Source organism: Gadus macrocephalus, chromosome 3, assembly GCF_031168955.1.
Source record: "Gadus macrocephalus chromosome 3, ASM3116895v1".
In the NCBI taxonomy this organism is placed as follows: Eukaryota; Metazoa; Chordata; class Actinopteri; order Gadiformes; family Gadidae; genus Gadus; species Gadus macrocephalus.
Genome location: NC_082384.1, coordinates 15774212 through 15798122, shown reverse-complemented (window position 1 = coordinate 15798122; position 23911 = coordinate 15774212). Strand labels below are relative to the sequence as shown.

Below are 23911 nucleotides of genomic sequence, written 5' to 3'. Positions count from 1 at the left end.
GCTCGGACATGCAGACGTTAACGACGCAGGTAACGACGTTGATTTGATTTTGACGTAAAATATATAGTATTAATACTACTAGTCATATTATTAATGATAATAATACTAACAATAATAAAAATTGTATAATTTGTCAATCATTCGTTCAATAGATTTATGAAATCGGTTCAAAAATTTGTCACCTCGTTGTTATTTTCGGGGGCTTTTACGTCAAATGTTTACATTAAAAGGCAGATGGAAAATTAATAAAACAACATTAATTCAGTCTACAAACTCCGCCTGTAGGCAAACAATTACCAATCATCATCGAGAGTCCCCCCCAGTGGGCGGGGTTTGAGTCATTCCACGTCAGCGGTCTCATGTTTATTAATGTAGAGGTAGCAGCGGCCATGGCAAACTGGCTGCTTCTGGTTCCAAGACCGAGACGCATAATAAACACAAAGCTGCACCGGTGCTCCGAGGAAAACACAAAGCCAAGCGCAGTACTGAGGTTTTCTAAAACTGAAGCCCAACGGAATCAGGTATCTACAAATTCAAACTCTATCTATAGCTCCTGATAGCAAAATTGAATTTAACTAAGTGGTGGAACGAGACATCACGATTCTGGACACATAAACGTTATTTAGGTTAAAGAAAGAGGGGATTCCGTCTTTGGTGTGAATTGAACGATGCTTAAGTTATGATTAAGTTACGATTCCCAGAGCAAGAGTAGACTGTGTATTGTAGTCAGATATTAAACTAATTTGAGAATTTATGAACGAAATTGTAACATTAGATTAAATATAAAATGGGATCGTACGACCTGTACATCTTTGTTAAAAGAAAACAACCCCTAACAGTTACTCTTACGACTGTGACAGTAGCTTTTTTTTGGATCTTAGGCCTTAACTAATATACAGGAGTGATTTTGGGGGGGATTTTACCCTGATTTCATGTTGCATTCATGTATTACGTTATCATGAGCCGGCTGTCAGAAGGTCGGGGTTTTGTATTGATTTTCAACGTCCTCTCGTGCTGCTGCTTTGGCATCCAAACTTCATTACGTGGCACCATCAGGACCACAGGAACAGCTTTATTTAGACTGTAAAGCACAAATTCACCTTAGTATACACACAGAGCACGATGACAACCATGCAAGAATAAAAGGAATAACAAAACATAATTAAATATGCATATCATCCTAAAATATTGGAAATCAGAAAACTATTTCAACAAATAACGGAAAAGCACCAAAGACACGTTTTTCTATAGGACCCGTTTAAAATATGTGTCACCCGTTTTCTTCACTGTTTACCATGATCACAACTGATAGCAATCGCAGCACTCACCAAGATAATTTGAAATATTTTCATTACCGGAACAATTCCTACCAGCTTCATGTCTCAATTTCTATATCTAAAAAAAATAGCATTCTTCCGAATTGTTAAGGCCATCTCGTGTGTAGCCTACTGTATTTGTATAGATAGGCCTAACGTAACTGTATTAACCGGCAGTGATAACGCTCCAAACCACAGTAGGGCTGTAGGACGTCTGATCTGTGGAACAAAAGACTCCACTGCGGTTGATGGAAGATACAATCAGTAACTCTTATAGATATGGATACAGACTATGTTATGTCAGGGTACAGTCAGAGAGCGTGTTCGAACAGGGACGTTTTGTCCCATTGCTCACCACAGTGTGAGATGTATGTAGGTTGCCATTTCTAGGTCAGTTGTTACATCTAAGCCCCGTTTTCCCACCCCAGCACGCCTCATAATCTGTATTGGATGAAGAGTGGGAATTGGTGACATTAGCGTTTGGCTACTGGGCCCTGAGCCGCCACAGATCTATAAACAGGGGGATGGAGAATAGTGGGGAATAGTGAGGAAGCAGAAGGAGTTGAGGAAGAGGAGTGGATTTTACAGCACAGTTTGTTTTGGCTCGGCTCATGTCGACCCTGGGTTACCTTGAATTTGTGTACAGCCAGTCTGAGTATGCAGATGGATTATGCTGAATGTCTTTCTCTGCAGGCCATGAATAGTAAAAAATTGCTTTACTGCATAGTTATAATAATAATAATAATAATAATAATAATAATAATAATATTAGTATAAAGTATCTAGTAGTAAAGTATCTGTTTCTAAATGCAGAGAGTGAAGACAGAAATTAATAAAGAATAGATATTTTCACCTGTATAAACACATCCCTTGTTTTCGTGTCCCGTATCTTGAATATCCTGAGGGTTTTTTTCTCTCTCTACATTTATATTGTATGAAAACCGTTAGGCACACTCTAGACACAAAATGACACAAAAATCTCCGAATTGGGACAACAATAGAACGCATACAGACACATGCACCTTGATGAAATGGTGGAACAGATGTTGGGTGGCCCAACATCTGTGGCTCGAACATGAGGTTGGGCTGGGGTTTCGATGTACTATAAAAGATCGCTCAGATTACGGTGTGCGGTTATTGGTGCTTGTTTGTGTATGTGTGTGTGTGCATGTGTCTTGTCTGATACATTACATAACGAAAGGAGGGTAGAGTAGTATCTCCCTCACACACTCAACAGGCATTTTTCATGGGGCACAGAGAAAAGTGTGTTTTTGTGTGTGTATGCGTCATGTAAATACCATGACTCGTGTTCTTCAATGTTACATCATAAGCTAGGCTCACTGAGGAGGTTGTACTCTAGTGTTTTGGTTTGACACGCAGCTGTCCCTCATAGTTTACGTCTAATGTCCATTGTCGTCCCCCCGAGGGCACTTTGGGCTGCGGCGAAGGGTTCACATAAACAGGCAGATGTACTGTATGCACAGATGCGTACAAGCACACCAGAACAAAACAAAACGCAGTGTAGGATTATACGGCACAATCGATTAAGAATGTATCCGTTTATTTTTCTGTATGCAGACCAGGTGAAAAGGGGGCCTTCACTCATTGGCCAGAATTGAGTTCTCAAACAGAAGCAGAGAACGATATTTCAACAAATTATTGTTATTACTGATGTTATTATATTTGTTCCTGAATAACCACACATACACACACACACACACACACACACACACACACACACACACACACACACACACACACACACACACACACACACACACACACACACACACACAGATAGTAGTGAAGCAGCAGTCCATTTCTCCGTTGGATAACACTAAAGTGGGTAGGTAGATAGATTTCTTAATTCACCCCTTAGGGTACGTTGAGGTGTAACAGCAGCACAGGTTTTTGTCACCAAATCCAGCAAATCGAATTGACGTCCTAAAAATGTATGGAAGTCTCAATAGTATGCTGTAAAATAAATCTCACAAGTAACCCTGCACAGGTGGGAAGCATTCCAGCTAGAAAGAGCCTCAACCAGTCAATGTCTCTCTCTCTCTATCTGTACTATAACCAACATCTTCTCCCCCCCCCTCCCCAGACTGCCTAGAAGAAGAGCTCATACGGCATGCAAAGTTGTGAAATATCGTCAGACAGCACTGATGATTCTCATAGTAGTGGCCCACGACGACCTCCTCATCGGCAGCCTCGGATAGTGGTGATCGGCGCTGGCCTAGCCGGACTCGCTGCGACCAAGACCCTGCTGGACGCCGGCTTCACGGACGTCAGGCTCCTTGACGCGTCCCACCGCGTCGGGGGGAGAGTGCAGAGCATACAGCACGGTGAGCCCAGAGGACCTTTTGCCCTACGGAGCTTTTTTCCCACACTGAAGCGTTAAATGTCATGCTAGGAAGATCCGTGATGTTTTATTTTTTATGTTGGGCGGATGCTTGGGAAAATCAGCGACCAATAGGATAGGCCAATAGAATACCGTATGTGATCCTTCTGCTGTGACTGATGGGTCATGTATTAAAAGAACTGCAGCCTAAAGCTCTTTCACACAAACTCCCGACGTAAATAAACAAGCGATTTAGACGAGATTTGGACGTTTACGTTCTGCAGTCGCAAATTTCCACTAAGCAGACTGTGTCTATACTTTTTGGAGAATTGTTGTTTTGTAGAATTTTAGCAGATTCTTACTTGATATTTTTTCTTGATGTCGAATTGTTAGTATCCTAATACTTCTGCTGTCACACACACATTTCCCCTGATCTGGCATTAATAAAGTATCAAATCTTGTTATTAATAGGGTGGTTTTCCTAACAGTTTTTATTATGATTTGCCTTCCTTTCAGACATGATAAGGAAGGAAGGCAAGATCTTAGGTGCCTAGTAAGACCACTATGATCAACCGATGTGTCATGGTTGAGCAGTCATTTTGTACTTTTGTCTAATTATTGATCAGAATATAGTTTAAAGTTGAGGAACTTGCTCACTAGAAGGATTTTCAGATACCTTGATCCAATTAGGTTTTCTATTATATTTTGCATACGTATGATCCATTCTATGCATTGATCTATGCTAATTTGCATCCTACTAGTCGTTAACGTTCAGAGATAAGATGCACACTGAAGTCTATGAATGATGTGATGTGCTCATCAACACTAATGTATTGGTTCCCCGAGGCTGTTGAGTTGTCTTTTGCATTGCGTGTTCGATGTATCATTCTGTGCATGCTTAAATACAATCAAATTTCTGTATTTGTATTTGTATCACTACATCTCATTTGTATGTAGAGTTATATTACATGCATGTCATGGTCATGCGTGATTGAGATTATCAGGATGAACACAGGCCATTCAAAGCATTTTCCAATGGATCCAAGTCACATTTACATGAGCCAACAATATTATTTCATTTTCTAGTCTTCTTGAAAAAACAACATTATTTCTCCTTGAAATAAACATACTCAACGGTACTCATCTGGAATGCAGTCTCTGTTCCAGGAAAACCCTAGTGGGTTTTCCAGACTCTGGGAAACCCTTCTGCTCTAAAGTCCTTGATGGCCATTGTTACGTTCGGAAAACCCAATAAACAAAGCCCAAAATAAGAATCCTCTCAGACCCTGCCGTGTCAGTAAATCACAGCTTGTTGAAAAGCCTTTGATGAACTTTGATTCACAAAATTTGACGAAACAAAGAGGGTCATTTATTACATTATGAATACAAAATGTTTATACATGCAGGGTGTACTCTTCTTGCACTCCTGAAATTCCCATTTATATCACAAAAATTAAAATGAAAACACAAATGCAATTCACAATGGCGCTTTATTATGAATGAATCACTGTTGTGCACCAGATTTATGCCAGTTATGTAAACGGGTCATATTACATAACCTCAGTAGTCTCTTTCATACATGCTTTAGAGATTATCTAAAAATAATTTCCCAAAGATATTTGTCTAATGACCCTCAATTATATTTCTCTGACTACTCCCTCCCATAACTAAGAAGCACATCACCCTTCTCTGACAAGGAAGGCCTCCACCAATTGCTTTTTGGTCAAAGTCATTCCTATATCTCATTCCGTGTGTGTGCGTCATCAGCTTTGTAAATGTGTAAAATAATCTCTAAATGCGCACAGAGAGTTGTGAATGTATACAGGAAGCTGCACGTGTATATTTAGAGCCAGTGTTTGTGCTATCACATTAGTAAATATGTAAATCAAAGATCTGTAAATTAGTAGAAAAAATTGTAATTGAGCTCCATGAGCTGGAAGTACAGACGTTTCATAAGTTACTATTGTACATGTGTGAATAGTTCTACTACGTAAAGGCCCCATGGCCCCCCAACGTGGGGGGTAGTGTGACTTCAGCTTCACCAGACCGCCTGCTGTGTTTGCTGGCCTCCAGGTACAGCCAGCCTCGAGCTCGGGGCCACCTGGATCCATGGCACCAACGGGAACCCCGTGTACCACCTGGCCCAGGAGCACCGGCTGCTGGAGCACACCACGGACAGCGAGCGCAGCGTGGGACGCATCAGCCTCTACGGCAAGAACGGCGTGGCCCACTACCGGACCGACAGGGGCCGCCGGATCCCCAAAGACCTGGTGGAGGAGTTCAGCGACCTGTACAACGAGGTGAGGGTAGGAGGAGGGGGAGGGGGTGGATGAGGGGAGGAGGAGGAGGAGGAGGAGGTGGAGGAGGAGGAGGTGGATGAGGGGAGGAGGAGGAGGAGGAGGAGGAGGTGGAGGAGGAGGAGGAGGAGGTGGTGGAGAGGAGGAGGAGGAGGTGGTGGATGAGGGGAGGAGGAGGAGGAGGAGGTGGATGAAGGTAGGAGGAGAAGGAGGTGGGGGATGAAGGTAAGAGGAGGAGGAGGAGGAGGAGGAGGTGGTGGATGAGGGTAAGAGGAGGAGGAGGAGGAGGTGGGGGAGGAGGAGGAGGAGGAGGTGGTGGAGAGAAGGAGGAGGAGGAGGAGGAGGTGGGGGATGAGGGGAGGAGGAGGAGGAGGAGGAGGAGGTGGTGGAGAGAAGGAGGAGGAGGAGGTGGGGGATGAGGGGAGGAGGAGGAGGTGGTGGATGAGGGTAAGAGGAGGAGGAGGAGGAGGTGGTGGATGAGGGTAGGAGGAGGTGGAGGTGATGGAGGGTATGAGGTGGAGTCTAGGAGCAGAAGGGGGTATGAACAGAGGCGGTTAGGGATGGCTGAAGGTGGTGGATGTTACAGAGGTGGTGGAGGGTAAGGGGGTTGGAGGTACAGCCACATGCAGTGATAGTTTTCATTGACTCATTTAGGCTTTTATGGATGCTTTTATCCTGAGCGACCTTCTGAACACCCAAGAACTTTCAAAGCTTCAAAATTGGAGGAAGGACAAAAAAAATTCAAGTGCAGCCCACACAAAAATAACCTAGAGTAGATATTGGAATCAGTACACAAGGTAAGTGGTGGCACGCTGGCTTTATAAAGACACACACACACTTTATTTTCCTGTGAAGGGTGCGTACACAAAGGAAGGACATGAACCATCAGGATAAAACGCCCCCAATCTTAAAATGTATATCCTGTATATTTGGCTAATCCCTCCTGAGCCATCCATCTCAAGTGTTCTGCCGTTCTCTACCTGCCCAGGTGTTTAAGCTGACACAGGAGTTCTACCAGAACGGGAAGCCGGTGTGTGCTGAGAGCCAGAACAGCGTGGGCGTGTTCACACGGGACTACATGCGCCAGCGCATCACGTCAGACCCCGACGACTCAGACGCCGTCAAGAAGCTCAAACTCTCCCTGCTGCAGCAGTACCTCAAAGTATGCGTGTGTGTGTGTGTGTGTGTGTGTGTGTGTGTGTGCCCATGAGGCCCTTCATGTGTTTGCATGTGTGAGAGTCTGCTGAGTGAGTGTGTGTGTGTGTGTGTGTGTGTGTGTGTGTGTGTGTGTGTGTGTGTGTGTGTGTGTGTGTGTGTTCCCCCCTGAGGGTCTTCATGTGTTTGTATGTGTAAGAGTGTGCTGTGGTTGTTTGTGTTTGTGTGTGCATCTTTGCATTCAATTTCATTACATTTATTTCTTGAAGCTTTAATCCAAAGCGCCTTACACTAAGTGCATTAAATATAATGATATAAGGGTGCATGTGAGTGCATGCCTTTCGTTGTGCTTGTGTGTGTGCATGAATGTTTGTGTGCACTTCTGTCGGCATAACATCAGGAACTGCTTTGCACACTATGGTGAGTCACTCAGTCATTTCTGTCGGACAATAGATACTGTAGCCCCCTAATCTAGCTCCTCGTAGCTCATCTTTGACTCTAGTTTTAGCACAACACCATAAAGTCCTGCTACAGAAAGTTTTATACTAGTACACCTACTGATAATGCAAAACTTAAGGTCATTTAAATAGTCAATAGATATTTGAAACATTTCTTCGTATGAATATTAATTCCCTGTTATAGTATATATTACATGTATATAATATGCAGCATTTATTGACATAAGTAACTCATTTTGAATACTATCCTATTTTATCACAAATATATATATATATATACTGAATATATAACACCCATGTTAAAGTAGGATAATATACCCTTTGTCTGACTTTTAGAAACGGTTTACCCTTTACAATGAGTAACCCATTAACCACCTCGCTGTACCTCGTGGTTAAAGATCCTTCCCGGTCAGGAATCCGCCCGCTTACGGCTCCGGTCGCCACCAGCCTCACCGCCGCCCACTGTGCCCCCCAGGTGGAGAGCTGTGAGAGCAGCTCCCCCAGCATGGACGAGGTGTCCCTGAGCGAGTTCGGCGAGTGGACGGAGATCCCCGGCGCCCACCACGTCATCCCGGGCGGCTTCATGAAGATCGTGGACATCCTGGCGCGGGACATCCCGCCCCGGAACGTCTCCCTGGGGAAGGCCGTCCGCTGCGTCCACTGGACCGCCTCGGCCCAGGGGCAGACGCATCAGCGCCGGGGGGGCGGCGGGGGCAACCGGACGCGGGGGGAGGGCGGCCGTGACGACGGTCGCCGCGGCCGCGACGGCGACCACAACGAAAACGACCGCAACACCGCGGGCGACCGGCTCATCCTGGGCGCCGGGCGGGCGGTGCGAGTGGAGTGCGAGGACGAGGAGTGGCTGACGGCCGACCACGTGATCGTCACGGCGTCGCTGGGCGTGCTGAAGGACCGGCACGAGGCGCTGTTCTCGCCGCCGCTGCCCGAGGAGAAGGTGTTGGCCATCGAGAAGCTGGGCATCAGCACCACCAACAAGATCTTCCTGGAGTACGCCCAGCCCTTCTGGAGCCCCGAGTGCAACAGCATCCAGCTGGTGTGGGAGGAGGAGGAGGAGGGGGGGCAGGGGGAGGGGGAGAAGAAGGGGGCGGGGGAGGAGGAGGCGGGGGAGGAGGAGGGGGAGGAGGCGGGGGAGGGCCGGCGGCCGGCGCTCCCGGAGGAGCAGTGGTACAAGAAGATCTGCTCGTTCGACGTGCTGTACCCGCCGCAGCGCTACGGCCACGTGCTCAACGGCTGGATCTGCGGCGAGGAGGCGCTGCTCATGGAGCGCTACGACGACGACACGGTGGCCGAGACCTGCACCGAGCTGCTGCGCCGCTTCACAGGTCGGCCCGAGGGACGCGCGAGCGCGCGCGCACGCACAGACACACACACACACACACACACAGGCACACGCAGACAAGCACATGCAGGCACAGGGACACACGCATGCACGAAAAAGGCGAGCACATCGATTGTGCACATACACGCGCGCACGCATGCGCGAACACGCGTGTGCACACGCACACAGGCTCACGCACGCACACGCATGCACGAACACGCAAGCACACATCTGGTGCACGCACACCCACACACACAGGCACACGCAAATAGGCGCACACACACACACACACACGCACGCACAATGCCATATTAGTTTCCCGCGGGGAAAGATCTCTATGAGGTGATGAACCGATATAATGGACTTGTACATTGCGTAGAGTTTAAGGGGAGGCGACTCTGCGTCTGGTCTCGTAGTAGTTTCTCCAATTCAGTTCTCCAATGCAGGCAGTAGATAACGTTTCAGTTGAGTGCTTTTTTTTCGCTTGTGTTAAAGCATACCTTGAGAATAGTGGCGTCGACTCTATTCCTCGTCGTAAGGCACGCACTTCCCCCGGTTGTAACCAGTAAACTACCGAGCAAACCCGACCGACCACCGTCCCGCATCAATGACTTCCATTCATCCCTGTGGAGCCTCTGGCCAGGAACCAGGGACCTACGAGCCCCGTGACTTGGATGGCATCCCCCCCCCAGTCACGTCGAGGCGAGCTGTGTGGGCGAACAGTTCTCACCCAAGGCTGTTGGAGACCTGTAAACAACCGCCACAGACTCTAGTGGAATGAGTCATTAGATGGATTCTATTGACTTAACCTAAGGAGATCGTCCCTGGTCGACCAGGGTTTATTTAGATTTCCACTAGTAGCACAATGCCAAGATTGGGGAACGTCGGTGTCTCTCAACTCTCTACATTATAGAGGCCTAAGGAATCCCCCCAGCTGTTCATCTCCGATCGTATAGCCCACTGGAGACAGATTAGGGAGCGTTCACACGATGGCAAACTCCATATTCACATGATGGCAATATTTGGATTTTTTTGGTCACAAAGCTTTGGCATACGCAGGAAATGGTGTGTCATGACAGACTATTGTTTTTGCAAACTGAAATTTGAATGAGGTAAAAAAAAATGACAAAGTCTTGTACCAAAAGACTTTGGTACAAGACTTGTACCAAAGTGTGTGTTAGCCACGCAGCTTGTGTGTGTTAGCCACATAACCTCCCAATGTATTTATCCCCGTGTGGTGTGTTCCCGTCTCTCCCTCCAGGAAACCCAGACATTCCCAAACCCAGGCGGATCCTGCGCTCCTCCTGGGGCAGCAACCCCTACATCCGGGGGTCCTACTCCTTCACCAGGGTGGGCTCCAGCGGGGGGGACTTCGAGAGGCTAGCCACGCCCCTACCCTGCGCTGACAGCACCAAGGCCCCGGTGAGAGAGAGAGAGAGAAGAGAGAGAGAGAAGAGAGAGAGAGAGAGAGAGAGAGAGAGAGAGAGAGAGAGAGAGAGAGAGAGAGAGAGAGAGAGAGAGAGAGAGAGAGAGAGAGAGAGAGAGGGGGAGATGACAGGGGGAGTAGGAAGAGAGAGGAGAGGGGGAGAGAACAGATAGCAGGGGATTTAGGCTGAGAGTGAAAGAGAGAGAGAATAGAGAAAGGGGGGAGCAGAGAGAGGAGGGATAGAAGCAGATTGATGGAGAGAGGGGGGAGAGAAAGAGGGAGACAGAGTCTTTCCCTCCTCTAAGAGAGAGAGAGGGAGGAGGAAAGAAAGGGAGAAGACAGAGAGAGAGAGAGAGAGAGAGAGAGAGAGAGAGAGAGAGAGAGGGGAGAGTGTGTGTGAGAGACACACTGTTTGTGTGTGTGTTTGTGTATGGAAGAGGGAGACAATGTGTCTGTTTGTCTGTGTGTGTGTGTTTGTGTGTGTGTTTTTGTGTGTGAGAGAGCGAGACAAGAGCATGTGTGAGTTTGAGTAAGTGTGTGTGTGTTTGTGAGTAAGAGAAAGGGCACCACACAGAACATATTATGTATCTCTGTCTGGCAGAATGCAGAACAGATTCAAGATCCCCTGAGGCCTCTGCTATCTCTCCAGCTCTGGTTATATGCGTTCAGAATAAAATGGGCTTAGAACCGGCCTCAATATCAACAATCCTGAGCTTTGAGTTTTAACATCATGATAGAATAGGATAAATTACATGACTAAAATGTCAACTATGGAAAACACATGTTCATTAATTGCCCTTCAACTACAGAAAATACAGAAAAACAAGGTGTGTATCTAGCAACTATGTAAACTATGGCCCCGTCCACACAAAGCCGAAACGGGCGAAACCGTTACGGTTTCGATCTATCCGGTTTCGAAGTATCTCCGTAAAGACGAAGCCAAGCGAAACCGGATAGATCGGATATGTTGCACTGGAACTGTCTGCCTCTCAGCTGACGGCCCAGCGATAGTGAGTGTTTTCCCTGATCTGGTGGGTTTACATGTGGTTGTTTACAGCTCACATTCTGTGACCCCGGGAGACGGTACAGCTTGTCCCCAAGTTGTGGTTCCAGCCAAGGGACTAGACCTTGAAACCTGAGGCACTCTGACACCACAGTGTGCGTGTGTGCTTGCGTATGTGCGTGTGTGAGTGTGTGTTGGCGTCTGTGTTGGTGTGAGAGAGAGGGGATATATCGGGGGTCTGCGTGTACTTCTTGCTGTTAAAGAGACATCCCTCATTTGATTCACAACAAGCAAACACATATACCATTATCACATGCATACCATGTTACACTGCCATAAAACACATGACTGTTACTCTAGTATCGGCGATAGTCAGCATACAGTGAGGGGCAGGCACACAGTAAAAAGTGTTTTGTGTGTGGTTTCTCAATCTATTTATTGTCTGTGTGATGTTTTCCAAACAGCCTCTCCAGGTCTTGTTTGCTGGGGAGGCCACCCACAGGAAATACTATTCCACTACCCATGGTGCTTTGCTGTCAGGCCAAAGAGAGGCCAATCGCCTGGTAGAGATGTACCAGGATTTGCACAGTGCTAAAACCACAACGCCTAACGTGTAAACCGACAAACCAGAACCACTGACTAGTGATGAACACACAAATTAAATTGTGATGTCCGATTTTTTGTATGTTTGGACGAAAAGTTATACATCTTACAATCAATCTGGGGGCATTACATAGTATAAATTAAGTCTAACTTCAAATGTACTGTAGAATAAAACATACAGTTTTACTTGACGTGTATTAAGTTTCCGTGGGTGCTGTCAATATTTTGTCTTATCATTCTTTTTTTAATCATCGATGTCATAATGTTTATAATAACAGCATTTAGGATTTAACTTATTTTTTGTAAGTGCCTTCTGTATCTAATCTGATTCTGAATGATGAGAATTCTGATTAAAAGGAAGAACACTTAACAATCTTAATAAATGTTGTCATATGGTCCGAAGTAATATTTGTTCAGACATATCAGTAGTTACATTACGTTATACTTCGGTTCCACATGTTCATCCGTTGTTGAAAAAGTATGCCTTTTTTTAAAACAGTTGGGAGAACAGACATGTCTACAGAAGGTAAAGCAAATCCAGTTCAATGCATTAATGTGACAGTCATTCATGTACCATTGATTTTCTCCTTTTGACTTGTAACAAGATTAATGCAGTAAAGAACAAATAATACTCTGCCTATAGAAATCTACCTATATTTTCCATGTCTATACCAATAATAAAAGATGTAACAATTTTACCTGTCATTAATTATGTTCCAGGTTAATGAACGGAAGCTCACATCTGAATGAAATAACGATTCTCTCAAGATTTCTTTTCAATACAAATTATTATTCCACTCATTTACCTGATACAGCACGAAATGCAACACCAAATTTGATGGTGCCTAGCATAGTTCTGGCCTGGCATAGTACTGGAACATCATCCTTGACAATGGAAAGGGAACCCTCCTGTTTTTAGCCTAAGTGCAACAGGTTCATAAATCAGACACTGAACATAAGATTGATCAACTTCAGTCTCTTGTCTTCCAAAACAATTGACCTTTAACCTTTTGAAATATATATTTTTCTGTGTGTAGGATGAGATGTAGATGCTTATTAAAATGTATACCACATTCAATAGAAGAAGTCTGTCAACATTTTGAGGCATCAGTGAGGAATGATGCCTCAAAATGAGCCCTGATACTAACATGTGATGATGTGATAATGTCTCCCCCTGAACTAAACACCCTTTCTGAAGGGGAACTCGTAGCAGTATGTAAAGCATGTATAGTTGGCCAAGAAACACTGGAAGCACATAACACAGCCGTGGCAAACTTTGTTCTACCCCACACAGGATCTGAGTTCAATTCTTGGATATTAGCTAGATCAAGATATATGTTATGTGAGAAAAAAGAAGTATGGTTTAAGTTGTATTAAGTTTGCAGGCCACCATACTGTACAATTAACAATGAATCTAGCCTGATAGAGTGGTTGCCTCGTCAGACCTGGATAAACCTGGTTGACAATTTAAGTAAGTTTGGGCTAAGATGGTAATTACCTGTGCTTTAAGGACAGTGCTGTCTGGTCTCCTTTGTGTGGCTGAGGTGAAACACAAGCATTAGTAATGCACTAATGACATGCATACTGGAAAGGTTCAGTTTTTCAGACAAAAGCCTTGTAATCAATAAGCATGTGCCTATCATCCACATTAATAGAATAAAACTAACATTTAACTACACCGTCTGGAAGATAGTTTGCTCTCATCCACAGAATTCTCTGTATCTTTGGAGAAACCGTAAGGCGTGTTAGACAAAGGAGAGAGAGGTTAAAATGGCAAGGAATAAGAGGCTTCTTACAAGACGCGCGCACACACACACACACACACACACACACAAACACACACACTTAGCCAACATCAAAGTGTTCATATCCACAATGGGCTAAATGCTCAAAGCACTGGAAGCACTGATAAAACTATTGTATGAAAACAAATAACTTGAAACGTGTTACTTATCTAAAGTAGCCCCACATAGACAACTTCAAAAACGGAATACGTCAATAAAAAATAAGGCACTGAGCTCATTAAGCATGAAAAGAAAACAAGATATGGTACTGTAATTTAGCACTTTTATTGATGACAAGGAATGGATGAAGAGGAATAGTCAAATCTTTTTTTCCTATTGCAGTTTCTCAAAACGCCGCTTCTCTACGGGAACAGTAAAGCATTGTGTTTCATAAGAGTGAACAAAGTCAGTCGAATAGAATGCATTTTAGATGAATGAATAAGAAAGAAAAGTGCACACTTGTGTGCCCAGACAAGTGTTGAGGTAATGTGTGAAATACAGTATGTCAGAAAACGGGCAGAGTACAATCGTTCATACAGGAAGTATATTAAGAGAGGTATGTAATGAAAGAGACAATAACATGATAACGATGGAAGATACTGCAATTACAAAACAAGAACGCGTTTGTTAAACGAAGCTCTGAATCAACTCGCAAAGTAAATGATCAATTTAAAAAATATGCATATAAAAAAGGGAACACAATGATTTGGTGAATCTTGCACAAAAATAAAAAAGTATGTCACGAGAAGAGATCAGCATAAGGTCATTCTGGCAATAAACCCCCAAATAATGAAAGCACTTGAATGCAACGGTTGGCGGAGGTTCGAATCGGATCGTCCCGAGCGATGGGCGATAAGACCGAGACGGAGGAATGGAGCAGATTTGCATCAAGAATACACGCACATATTCGTCATTATAAACCAACGCTTATCTGTACATGGTGCATATCATCCACTCGTGGCGTTCACTTTCAATTCAGTCTGATCATGACGTAACACGCTGGCCCGTCCACATAATAGACGAGATAACAAGGCGCGTTGTAAACAGAAATCACCGAGGTATACTGGCGATAACAAGCGATGGACAATAGAAGGCTCTAGAAAAAAAAAAAGTGCATCACATTATGTCAAAATACCGAGATATATCTGAACATTAAAACAACACTCTAATAATAAACATCTGATATTCTTTTTTTTTCTCTCACTAGTGCAACAATAGACTTGATTAAAGAAAGACGTATGGGGTTAACCTGCAAGCAATCAAAGCTTTTAAACATCTAATCATTTCTCTGGCATCGACAGCAGAACACTTAAAGAAGGCAACTCAATGATTGATGCTTAAACACAAACATGCCAACATTATAGACATTGCTTCTTTTTTTGTGTATACATATATATATATATATATACCTATATATATAAATAAATAAATAGCTGAATTATTATCTTTATCATTTCCTTAAATAATTTCGATCTCTATATGACTCTGATGCACATTTAATATAAAGTATCTATAATTCACAACTGCAATGTCAACACTACCGTAATACATAATATATTTTGTTTGTTGTTCTTTGCACTTTGAAGAGGCTGCTTACAGACTGCATCTGTAAACTGTATCCCTAGGAAAAGGTCATTTTTATGACTTTGATATAATACAAACCTCATAGGTTTAAGTTTTCCATAACTAACCACTTATGTACAGTTTTATGTCGTAGCGAAGGCAAGATTGTCTGAAACCAGAAAAGAAACGAGTGCAATGTGTTTTCCCGAGTGTGTCAAAGCCTTTCCGAAAAACAATTGTGCCTTTTTTCTTCTACCTCAAACGTACTGGAAATGTATCGACGACTCACACACCACAACCTTACAAACTTTAAAAAGGCGAAAGCCAAAACGACCCAATCCACCCTCACACTTTAACTTGGTACGCTAACAAGTAATGCGTTGGAGCGCACTCAACTCAATATTCTGTTGGCATCTAGAACCTTCTCCTACACACTTTAACCAGACATGTTTGGGGGAATGGCCAGAGTTTAGCCTTCAGTTGGCCGAAGATGAGCTTTCAGGCCAGAGCTGGTAAACAAATCGTCACAAGGCGTTGTACATAAAGATATTGTACTTAATATTTGAAGAACAAGTGATTTAGAATTGATCCCGTTAGTCAAGTCACCAGTCATGGAATTAGTATCTACAATCGTTCATTGAAATGCTAGAACGTTACGCTAGGCTATGCTGATGGGGTTTAGGCAGTCACGATAGAGATACATGAGTTCACATGGCTTGGATTTGACATTTATATCCATGCAAGTGGACTGTCTTGAGGGCCAGCTCCCAGTGCCACGAGCCAATGTAGGTCATTAACACACACCTCCATTAGATGGCACTGGAGGATGTTCACAGACCACTTTCTCTCACACATAAAAAAAAAAAGCACTGTGAGGATGGCACCGTAAGAGTGTAGAACAACAGCATGGCGTATATAGTGATACAGTATAATACAAGAAGGGGCGACCTCTTGATGCTCATTATAAAATGGGTTCGATAACGAGTACACTGTTGTTGTTGGTTTTCCACTAGTTTCTGCTCTATGCCTTTCATTACATTGCCGTTCATTTCACTTGAATAGCACACTGGAGAAAACACAGCAAATGAGCGTATTGCCACCGCAGTGAAGGGCGCCGTTGATGTGATTTGCAGCCCTGCTCCAAGGATATCACATACTGCATATTTGATCATATCAGAGGACAAAAAACCATCAAAACAGAAAAGCTAGGACAGATGAATGAACGCAGTGGGGGTGCGGGGGGAGGGGGGAAGGAACTATACATCTACACCCAAACCTTTTCAGAATAACATAGCAGGTCCATCAATGGTTTAACCAACGCCTTTTGTGTCAACCTATTTATTCTTTGGATCTTTCTCATCTTTAACGTCACAGGCGTACGCTCATGTTTTCCTTGCTACGCGGTAGTCAGTGTGTGAAGGGGCGCTGTATGGTGATGGTTTCTGATCTAATAAAGAATAAACCTCCACACATATGCAAAGCAGAACACATTGGCAGCTGAAGAAGAAAAAAAAAAATGTATTGCTACCATAGCAACCATTCCATGCAGCGACGACAGGGGCTGTGGATAAAGACGGTCAGTGTGCTGGAAGCTCAACCTGGCTCCTCACGCCGTGCCTCAGAAGTAGCTTCAGAAGCGGCTTCAGAAGCTGTTCATCCTATCGAAAGTTGTCTATACTTGTTGTAATGAACCAGGTGTGGCACAGGCCGGGTAATTTTGATCATCTGGCTATTAATTTGGTGAACTTGAGGTACACCGACTATCAATCAATCCAAACAAAATCGGCAATCATACTGACAAACACGCGAGGATAACGCCTTGTTGCGTTATGATGACATTGACTCAATAGTTTCTCTTGGGAAATCACAAAGCCTCGTTGCCAGATGTTGAGTCTTGCTCTGTTGTTATGCGTCTGTGAAACCAGTTGATGACTCGGTAAGAGTCATGCTAGAATTGAACTTGGTTTCTTCTGAAAGTCTTGGTTGGGTGCGGTGTGGAAACACCTGTGGTTCTTAAGCCTGGCGACTAATACTTCTACAAAGGCCGGAATTTTCCAAGAGGGAAGGGCAGATTCCAGTTTGTTGTCCAAAATGTTCGTGACTCGCGGTTGGCCCTGGCTGTGCTGTCTTCTGTTGCTAGCGCGATAGCTTTTTTTTGTTGGTTTGGTTTCTCAGTTTTTATTTTGTCTGTGGTCACTGTTGTTTCTGGATGATCTTTTCTTTAGAGAGATGATTGAGCTTCATTGGCTCGGGCTCAACGAGTGTATCTGGGGGTCGAGGAGGAGAAGGAGCAAAGCTTGTCCCTTGTGGAGACCCGTAGCTGAGCTAAAGGGTATGAGCGTAGGCCGTCTGCCCTCCTGCAGCGGCGCTAGTGGTGTTGGCGTAGGCTGACTGCCTTCCTGTAGGGGAAGCTGGAGGTGTTAGCATAGGCTGTCTGCCTTAACGTGGAGAATCTTGGAGAAGCCCGGTCTCTTCTTCAGGGCCTGAAAAGAAGCAGGGTCGACGTGAAGAAGGTGTTGTGTTTCCAAACTAATACAAAGTTAAAACAATTGTATGAAATATTTCATCATTGCTATGTTTAGATATTTCATTATTGCAATTACATAGCAAGTCTAGCATATCAAGTTCGACAAACTTCATAAGGAAAATAACTAAATATGAATCATTTGAAGATAAGTTGGATTTCTCCTTAGTCAGTGCTTTATCTGCCCCTGTATGTATGATATCAAGCAACCACTTATCAACAAAACAATTATTTATGGCTTCCATGCATTGAACCTTAACTAAATGCTGAACTACTCCAAGTAACGATCTTAAACTCCTGTCTCCAGCGCGAAGGGGGTCATTGGTAGGGCTGTGAAGTGACCTGCAGCTTGTTCACCATCTCATCAAACAGCTTCCTGGCCTCAGGGCTGTTGGGATCTTCAAAGTAGTCTTCGATGCCGATCTGGACCACGATGGACTTGAGGTTACGACACACGCCTACATGACAACAAAAGACAGCGTGGGAAGAAAACCGGGGAATGTGAAGATTTCATCTAATTAGAATGCGCAATCTTAAATGCTACTGCTATTCATGATAAGTCATATTAGGCATTTAGCAAAGCTTTCATCCAAAGAGACCTCCAATGAGCAGGTAGGGTTTATGGCTTCTTGCTCAAAGATGCATACAGATAGACTGGGACATTGGGGCGGGAATCTGGAGCCTTTTCACTGGGAGTCAATCACCCGAACCAATAGACTACCCTGCCTTGAATAAGTTAGCATTCACTGTGGGAATAAAAGCAAAGCTCAGAGTTTTCTTTAACATAGTTTGTACAAAAGAGAGTATAAAATCTCCCTTCGTAATAGCAGTGGTAGTAGTAGTAGTAGAATTGGTTACAGTAGTAGTAGTAGTAATAGTAGTAGTAGTGGTAGTAGTAGCATTATTGGTAGTAGTAGCAGTAGTAGTATTAGTAGTAGTAGTGGTATTAGTTGTATTGGTAGTTTAAGTAGTAGTAGCAGCAGTATTGGTAGCAGTGGTCGTAGTAGTATTGGTAGTAGTAGTAGTATTGGTAGTAGTAGTAGTATTGGTAGTAGTTGTAGTATTATTGGTAGTAGTTGTAGTATTATTGGTAGTAGTAGTAGTAGCAGCAGTATTGGTAGCAGTGGTAGTAGTAGTAGTAGCAGTAGTATTAGTAGTGGTAGTAGTATTGGTAGTAGTAGTAGTCGTAGGAGTAGCAGTAGTATTGGTAGTGGTAGTAGTATTGGTAGTAGTAGTAGTCGTAGGAGTAGCAGTAGTATTGGTAGTGGTAGTAGTATTGGTAGTAGTAGTAGCAGTAGTATTGGTAGTGGTAGTAGTATTGGTAGTAGTAGTAGCAGTAGTATTGGTAGTGGTAGTAGTATTGGTAGTAGTAGTAGCAGTAGTATTGGTAGTGGTAGTAGTATTGGTAGTAGTAGTAGCAGTAGTATTGGTAGTGGTAGTAGTATTGGTAGTAGTAGTATTGGTAGAAGTAGTAGCAGTGGTAGTAGTAGTATTAGTGGTAGTAGTTGTATCGGTAGTTTATGTAGTAGTAGCAGCAGTATTGGTAGTATTGGTAGCATTGGCAGCAGTAGTATTGGTAGTAGTAGTAGTAGTAGTAGCATATTCAACTCACTGTTGAAGTGCAGTAGGGCCTTTGGCGTGACCGGCGTGGAGGTGAGGACCAGCATCTCCAGGCCCTTGAGGCCCTCCCTGCAGACCTCGGCAGCCACCTCCTGGTTGATCTCACTGACGTGGTCCAGCTCCAGCACCTGCAGACGCATGCAGTTCCTGGCTGTCGGGGGAGAGGGCCGTGGGAGGAGGATACGTGGGGGGAGAGATAGTGAACGTAAAAAGAGTGAAAGTGAAACCAAAACCAATATCATGATTTGATCATCTTGATATTATGTTCAAAAGTGTAATAGCGATACCTTTTGTGAGAAGCTGTTACAAATTCAATGCAAGACATTAGACGGTATAATATCTTGCAAAATCAGTCGATCAATTACCTTTGCTTGTCTCTAACTTGAGAGTAAATCAAGGTTATTATGAGGGATGAAATAGCATAGGTTTTGCATTGAATTTACTGGATGCAGGATAGTCAAGGGTTTACTGTGAACTGACTAGACCTGTCTGTGTAAAATAAACACAAATGTGTGAAGAATGAATGCAAACCACATAAGACAATGGTTTCATAATGGTCCCTTTGAATATTAAAAGCTGAAGGATGAATAACAAATTATTACAATGCATTAATTATCAACACAGAAGTATGAAACTAAATGTGAGGGATGTCAACGCATTCTACTGAAACAGTTAAACAGTTAGAGCTACCACGAATAAGCTTAAACTTTGATAAATTATCTGATAATGTTGACGTTTCGCCGTTAAAGGTAGGGCAAAATGTCAACATTATAAATTGATTGAGAGGCATTTTTATTACTGGTAGTCATATATTTTTTGATCATCCTGCATCCCAACAACACTCATACATCAACTGTTCTGACTGTGGCTTAGAAGTGAGGGCTGTCTTTTATTTTTATTTTTTCATGAAGCGAGTTGTGTGATGAGAGTGATGACACGTACCCAGAGAGGCCAGGCCCTGGATGCCACACCCGGCCCCGCCAACGCCCAGAGCCCGGAGGTGAGGCCAGCACCGTCCTATGGTCTGAAGACATCGGTTGCTGAAGCGAGCCGGCTGTTGGCTGGGAGACAACACAGGCTGTGTATTATGTACTTGAGTAGAATAACTGTTTATACATTTACCAACTACAGTTGACCCAGTGTCGTGACACATTTTTTAGACTCCATGACTAAAGGTACTGCAAGATGCCCCAAACCCCTAATTGCCCACATGAAAAAAAGAAACTGTATTCTGTGCTAAACGTTTGCTAAAAATAGAAATGACTCAATTGCAGAATTTGCAACCAACAATGGAAACATCAATGTTATGATTGTTATAATAACAGTTGGGTGGATCATCTGGTTGGACCTCAGATATGTCAAACTAAAGAGTTGATTCAATAGTCACACCTGCACCTCCCGCCTCCACAAATAAATCATTCATCATCAATGGTATTGTTTCAGTTGAATCCACATGAAATATCAAAGGCAACAGCGGCAGGCCCAGCTACACGCTGCTACAGTCTCTGCTCCTTCTCTCACCATGGGTGTAGTGGCGCCACCTGCAGGGAGATGATGTCTCTGCAGCCGGCTCCCAAAGCCCAGATCACCTCCTGACCCACCGGGTCGGTGGCACTCCTGGTAGGAAGGACGGTGAGGGTTTAAACATCCCATCCATACAAGGAATGCTTCACGGCAGCCTTATGCAGGTGGTTATCTTCTGTACTGAATTGCTCAGCACTCAACCTTTCTAAAATATGTGTTCTCAATTGTGTGAGAGTTAAATGGATCCAAGGACCGCAGAAGGCCGGGGTTAGTTACTGTGACTGTATGCCCTGTGTTTTCACGCTAGCTGCGACTTCCCCTGGAATGAGCTAAGGGGCCGATGCCTGCTTCATGACAGAATAAAACGAAGAGTTGACCCTGATGGGGGCACAATCTACTGTGGGTCCAACAACTAGTGATATTATATGATATGAGATGTAGTCAAATGTATTCTGCTGTAATGTAATGTATTCATGTCTATTTATATGTGGTAATTGAATAATATGCAGTGCAGTAACGTTGCATAATATCATTTAATGTGATGCATTGATGTATTACGTAATATAATGTAAGTCGTCCAATGCAGTGTAATAGCATCAGCTCAATCAGGGTGGGGACAGACTGATGAATAAATGGACATCAGGAGGAGTAGCGCACCTGTAGGTGACAGCCTGCAGGGCTCTGCAGTAGCAGCTGGCCAGCCAGAGGGAGCGGTCGGTCAGCAGGTTGGGACAGTGAGACACCTTCAGGATCAGCAGGTTGCTGCCTGTGGCCTTGAGCAGGGCCTCCAGGCCGTCCTCCAGACTGCCTCTGATTGGGGGGAACAGAGAGAGCATGCATGGGCACACACCAGAGTTAGGACACACACAACCGCCGCCACACACCGTTAACACACACACACACACTCGGGGGATCACCCACACATGCAACCACACATACACGCACACACACAGATACACGCACACAAGGAATAACCCACACATGTAGAAAACACACCACACAAGGAATAACCCACACACGCCGCCGCACACGCATGCACACATACACGCACACAATGAATAACTCACACACACAGACACGCAAGCACCCACTCACCCCCAACGCAACATACAAGTACATAAACATGGAAGGAATAACACACAGACGAGCAGGCGCATACACAAACACCGGTTCACTAAACAATGCATTATACCTATTAATACCTATTTTACCTTATTATACCTGTTTTACCTTATTATTATTTATACATGCACATTGAATGTTAACATGCATACATATTTAATAATAATTGCATTTGCATCTCAGGAAAAATACACTTACATAATCACAATCAGCCTCACAGTCAGAGCCAACCAAGACAGACATGAACATTCACGCAGCTCAGACCAGACCGGTCCAGGTCTAGGGCAACCGGTCTTACCGTGTGCTTTTCAGGTACTCCTCCTTGGTCTCCTTCTTGCCCCTGGGTCTGGGCTTGAGGTTTTGCAGGATCAGAGAGTGGGTCTGTGTGCACCACTGGGACAGGGTGCCTAGGAACTGATGGGGAGACACAAACAGACACACACAAAAACACAAGTCCAAATCACACAAGACTTTAGTATCAACACTGTAGATACTGATGGAAGAATACTTCTTTACTGCTAACTATCTCTACCAAGAAGATTGTATCTGTATGCATTTTTTGTATTATACTATGTTGTCGTGGTCTTGTCTCATTTAATTGATTGGCTGACTGAATTAACAGATTTTCTGTTTTCATTTGTTTTCGCATTGTTTTCGTTGAATGTGTGTCATGTGGACCCCAGGAAGAATTTGACTGCAGTATTCATTAAGAATCACGAGTCATGAATCAACCGATTGTTCTTTATATACCACATAACACATTGAAATTCATCATCCCTAAAAAATCGACATTAAAAAAATGACAATAACGAGGAAAGCGACTGAGGGAGAACCAGGAAGCTGTCGGCCCCCACAAAGGAGCGGGGCCCCCTTGAGGGGCCCGTGAAGCGGGCTCCTCACCTTTGAAGAGATGCGGGTGTTCTCCAGCAGCACGCGGGTCCACACCGCCGGGTGGCGCGCCACGAACCTCCAGTCGCGGCACACCTCGGCGGCCTGCAGCAGGGTCTTGGTGTCCAGGTAGGTGAAGATGCAGAAGAGGGCCGCCCGCATCTTCAGGATCTCCGGGCTGATCACCTCGTTGGACTTGCCGGGGCTCCTCTCGTGGCGGCAGGGCCGGTTGTAGCCGCCTTCCGACCGCCCTGTGGGGGGGAGGAGAAGGGAGGGGGGGTCTTTAGTGCTCAATTGACTTGTTTTAATACCCTAAAACCCATGATGCAATTGACACCAATACAAACCACTGATTGGTTCAGTGGTTTTTGTCAGCATCGCCTGAAAGACAGATTTCTCTGACAAATTAGTTACTGTAAAAAAAATTATGTAATATATCGGCTGTATTCGAGTACCAACTACTAAAGGGAATCTAGAGCCCGACCGATATATCGGCAGGCCGATATTATCGGCCGATATTAGGCATTTTTCAAACTATTCGGTATCAGCATTATAATGGCCGATAAATGAATATTAAAAAATAATAATAATTGTCCACCAGAGGGCGATCTAACGACCCAAACCCGCTGATTCAGGCAGAGTGAATGACGGAGATCGACGGAGATCATCGGTGTTGTTCATAGCCGTGTTCGAAATCATTCCCTATCACGGATATAGTGCACTATATAGGGTGCTCGCCATTTTGCAGTGGTGTTCTCAGTGCTTAATTTCATGCACTAAAATTTGAGTGTACATACGATGTTCCCTACTTGTTACTCCGTATACCACAATGCAATGCGGTAGTGTTCTTCCGGAGGAGAAGAAGAAGCTGAATAACCGCGAAAACGAATACATTTAATGATGGCGTCTCCGGCTTTCGTTTAGAGATGTCAACAATTTAATTGGGAG

The 23911-nt window shown here is 44.3% G+C and overlaps 2 protein-coding genes and 1 long non-coding RNA gene across 4 annotated transcripts in view; 2 read left to right on the top strand and 1 right to left on the bottom strand.

Annotated features, from left to right (window-relative positions):
• Nucleotides 1–361: 361 nt before the first annotated feature.
• smox (spermine oxidase) lies at nt 362–12636 on the top strand. The gene is made up of 7 exons (XM_060047607.1): nt 362–521; nt 3421–3661; nt 5731–5957; nt 6943–7116; nt 8043–8910; nt 10168–10328; nt 11800–12636. The coding sequence occupies exons 2-7, from the start codon at nt 3448–3450 to the stop codon at nt 11950–11952; spliced, it is 1797 nt and encodes a 598-aa protein (XP_059903590.1). The 5' UTR covers nt 362–521; nt 3421–3447; the 3' UTR covers nt 11953–12636.
• A 1355-nt stretch (nt 12637–13991) lies between these two features.
• The window catches only part of fbxo41 (F-box protein 41), a 32165-nt gene continuing 22245 nt past the window's right edge, over nt 13992–23911 (bottom strand). Inside the window, exons 7-14 of one of the 2 annotated variants that reach the window (XM_060047606.1) lie at nt 22976–23214; nt 22374–22489; nt 21611–21763; nt 20951–21046; nt 20372–20490; nt 19422–19580; nt 18167–18267; nt 13992–17768 (exon numbers count right to left, since the gene is read on the bottom strand). In XM_060047606.1, the coding sequence (XP_059903589.1) occupies nt 17706–17768; nt 18167–18267; nt 19422–19580; nt 20372–20490; nt 20951–21046; nt 21611–21763; nt 22374–22489; nt 22976–23214 (1046 nt within the window). In that variant the 3' untranslated portion in view covers nt 13992–17705. Of the gene's footprint in view, nt 17769–18151; nt 18268–19421; nt 19581–20371; nt 20491–20950; nt 21047–21610; nt 21764–22373; nt 22490–22975; nt 23215–23911 lie in introns of both variants that reach the window. The other variant, XM_060047604.1, reaches the window with a different exon arrangement.
• LOC132454327 (uncharacterized) lies at nt 17657–19953 on the top strand. Its single transcript, XR_009524914.1, has 2 exons — nt 17657–17798; nt 18117–19953. It is a non-coding gene; the product is annotated as an uncharacterized LOC132454327 (long non-coding RNA).

Coding starts and splice junctions, on each gene's coding strand:
- smox (XM_060047607.1), top strand. CDS start 3,448: ATGCAAAGTTGTGAAATATCGTCAGACAGCACTGATGATTCTCATAGT. Junction 5,958..6,942: donor TCAGCGACCTGTACAACGAG/GTGAGGGTAGGA, acceptor CTACCTGCCCAG/GTGTTTAAGCTGACACAGGA. Junction 8,911..10,167: donor GCTGCTGCGCCGCTTCACAG/GTCGGCCCGAGG, acceptor CTCTCCCTCCAG/GAAACCCAGACATTCCCAAA.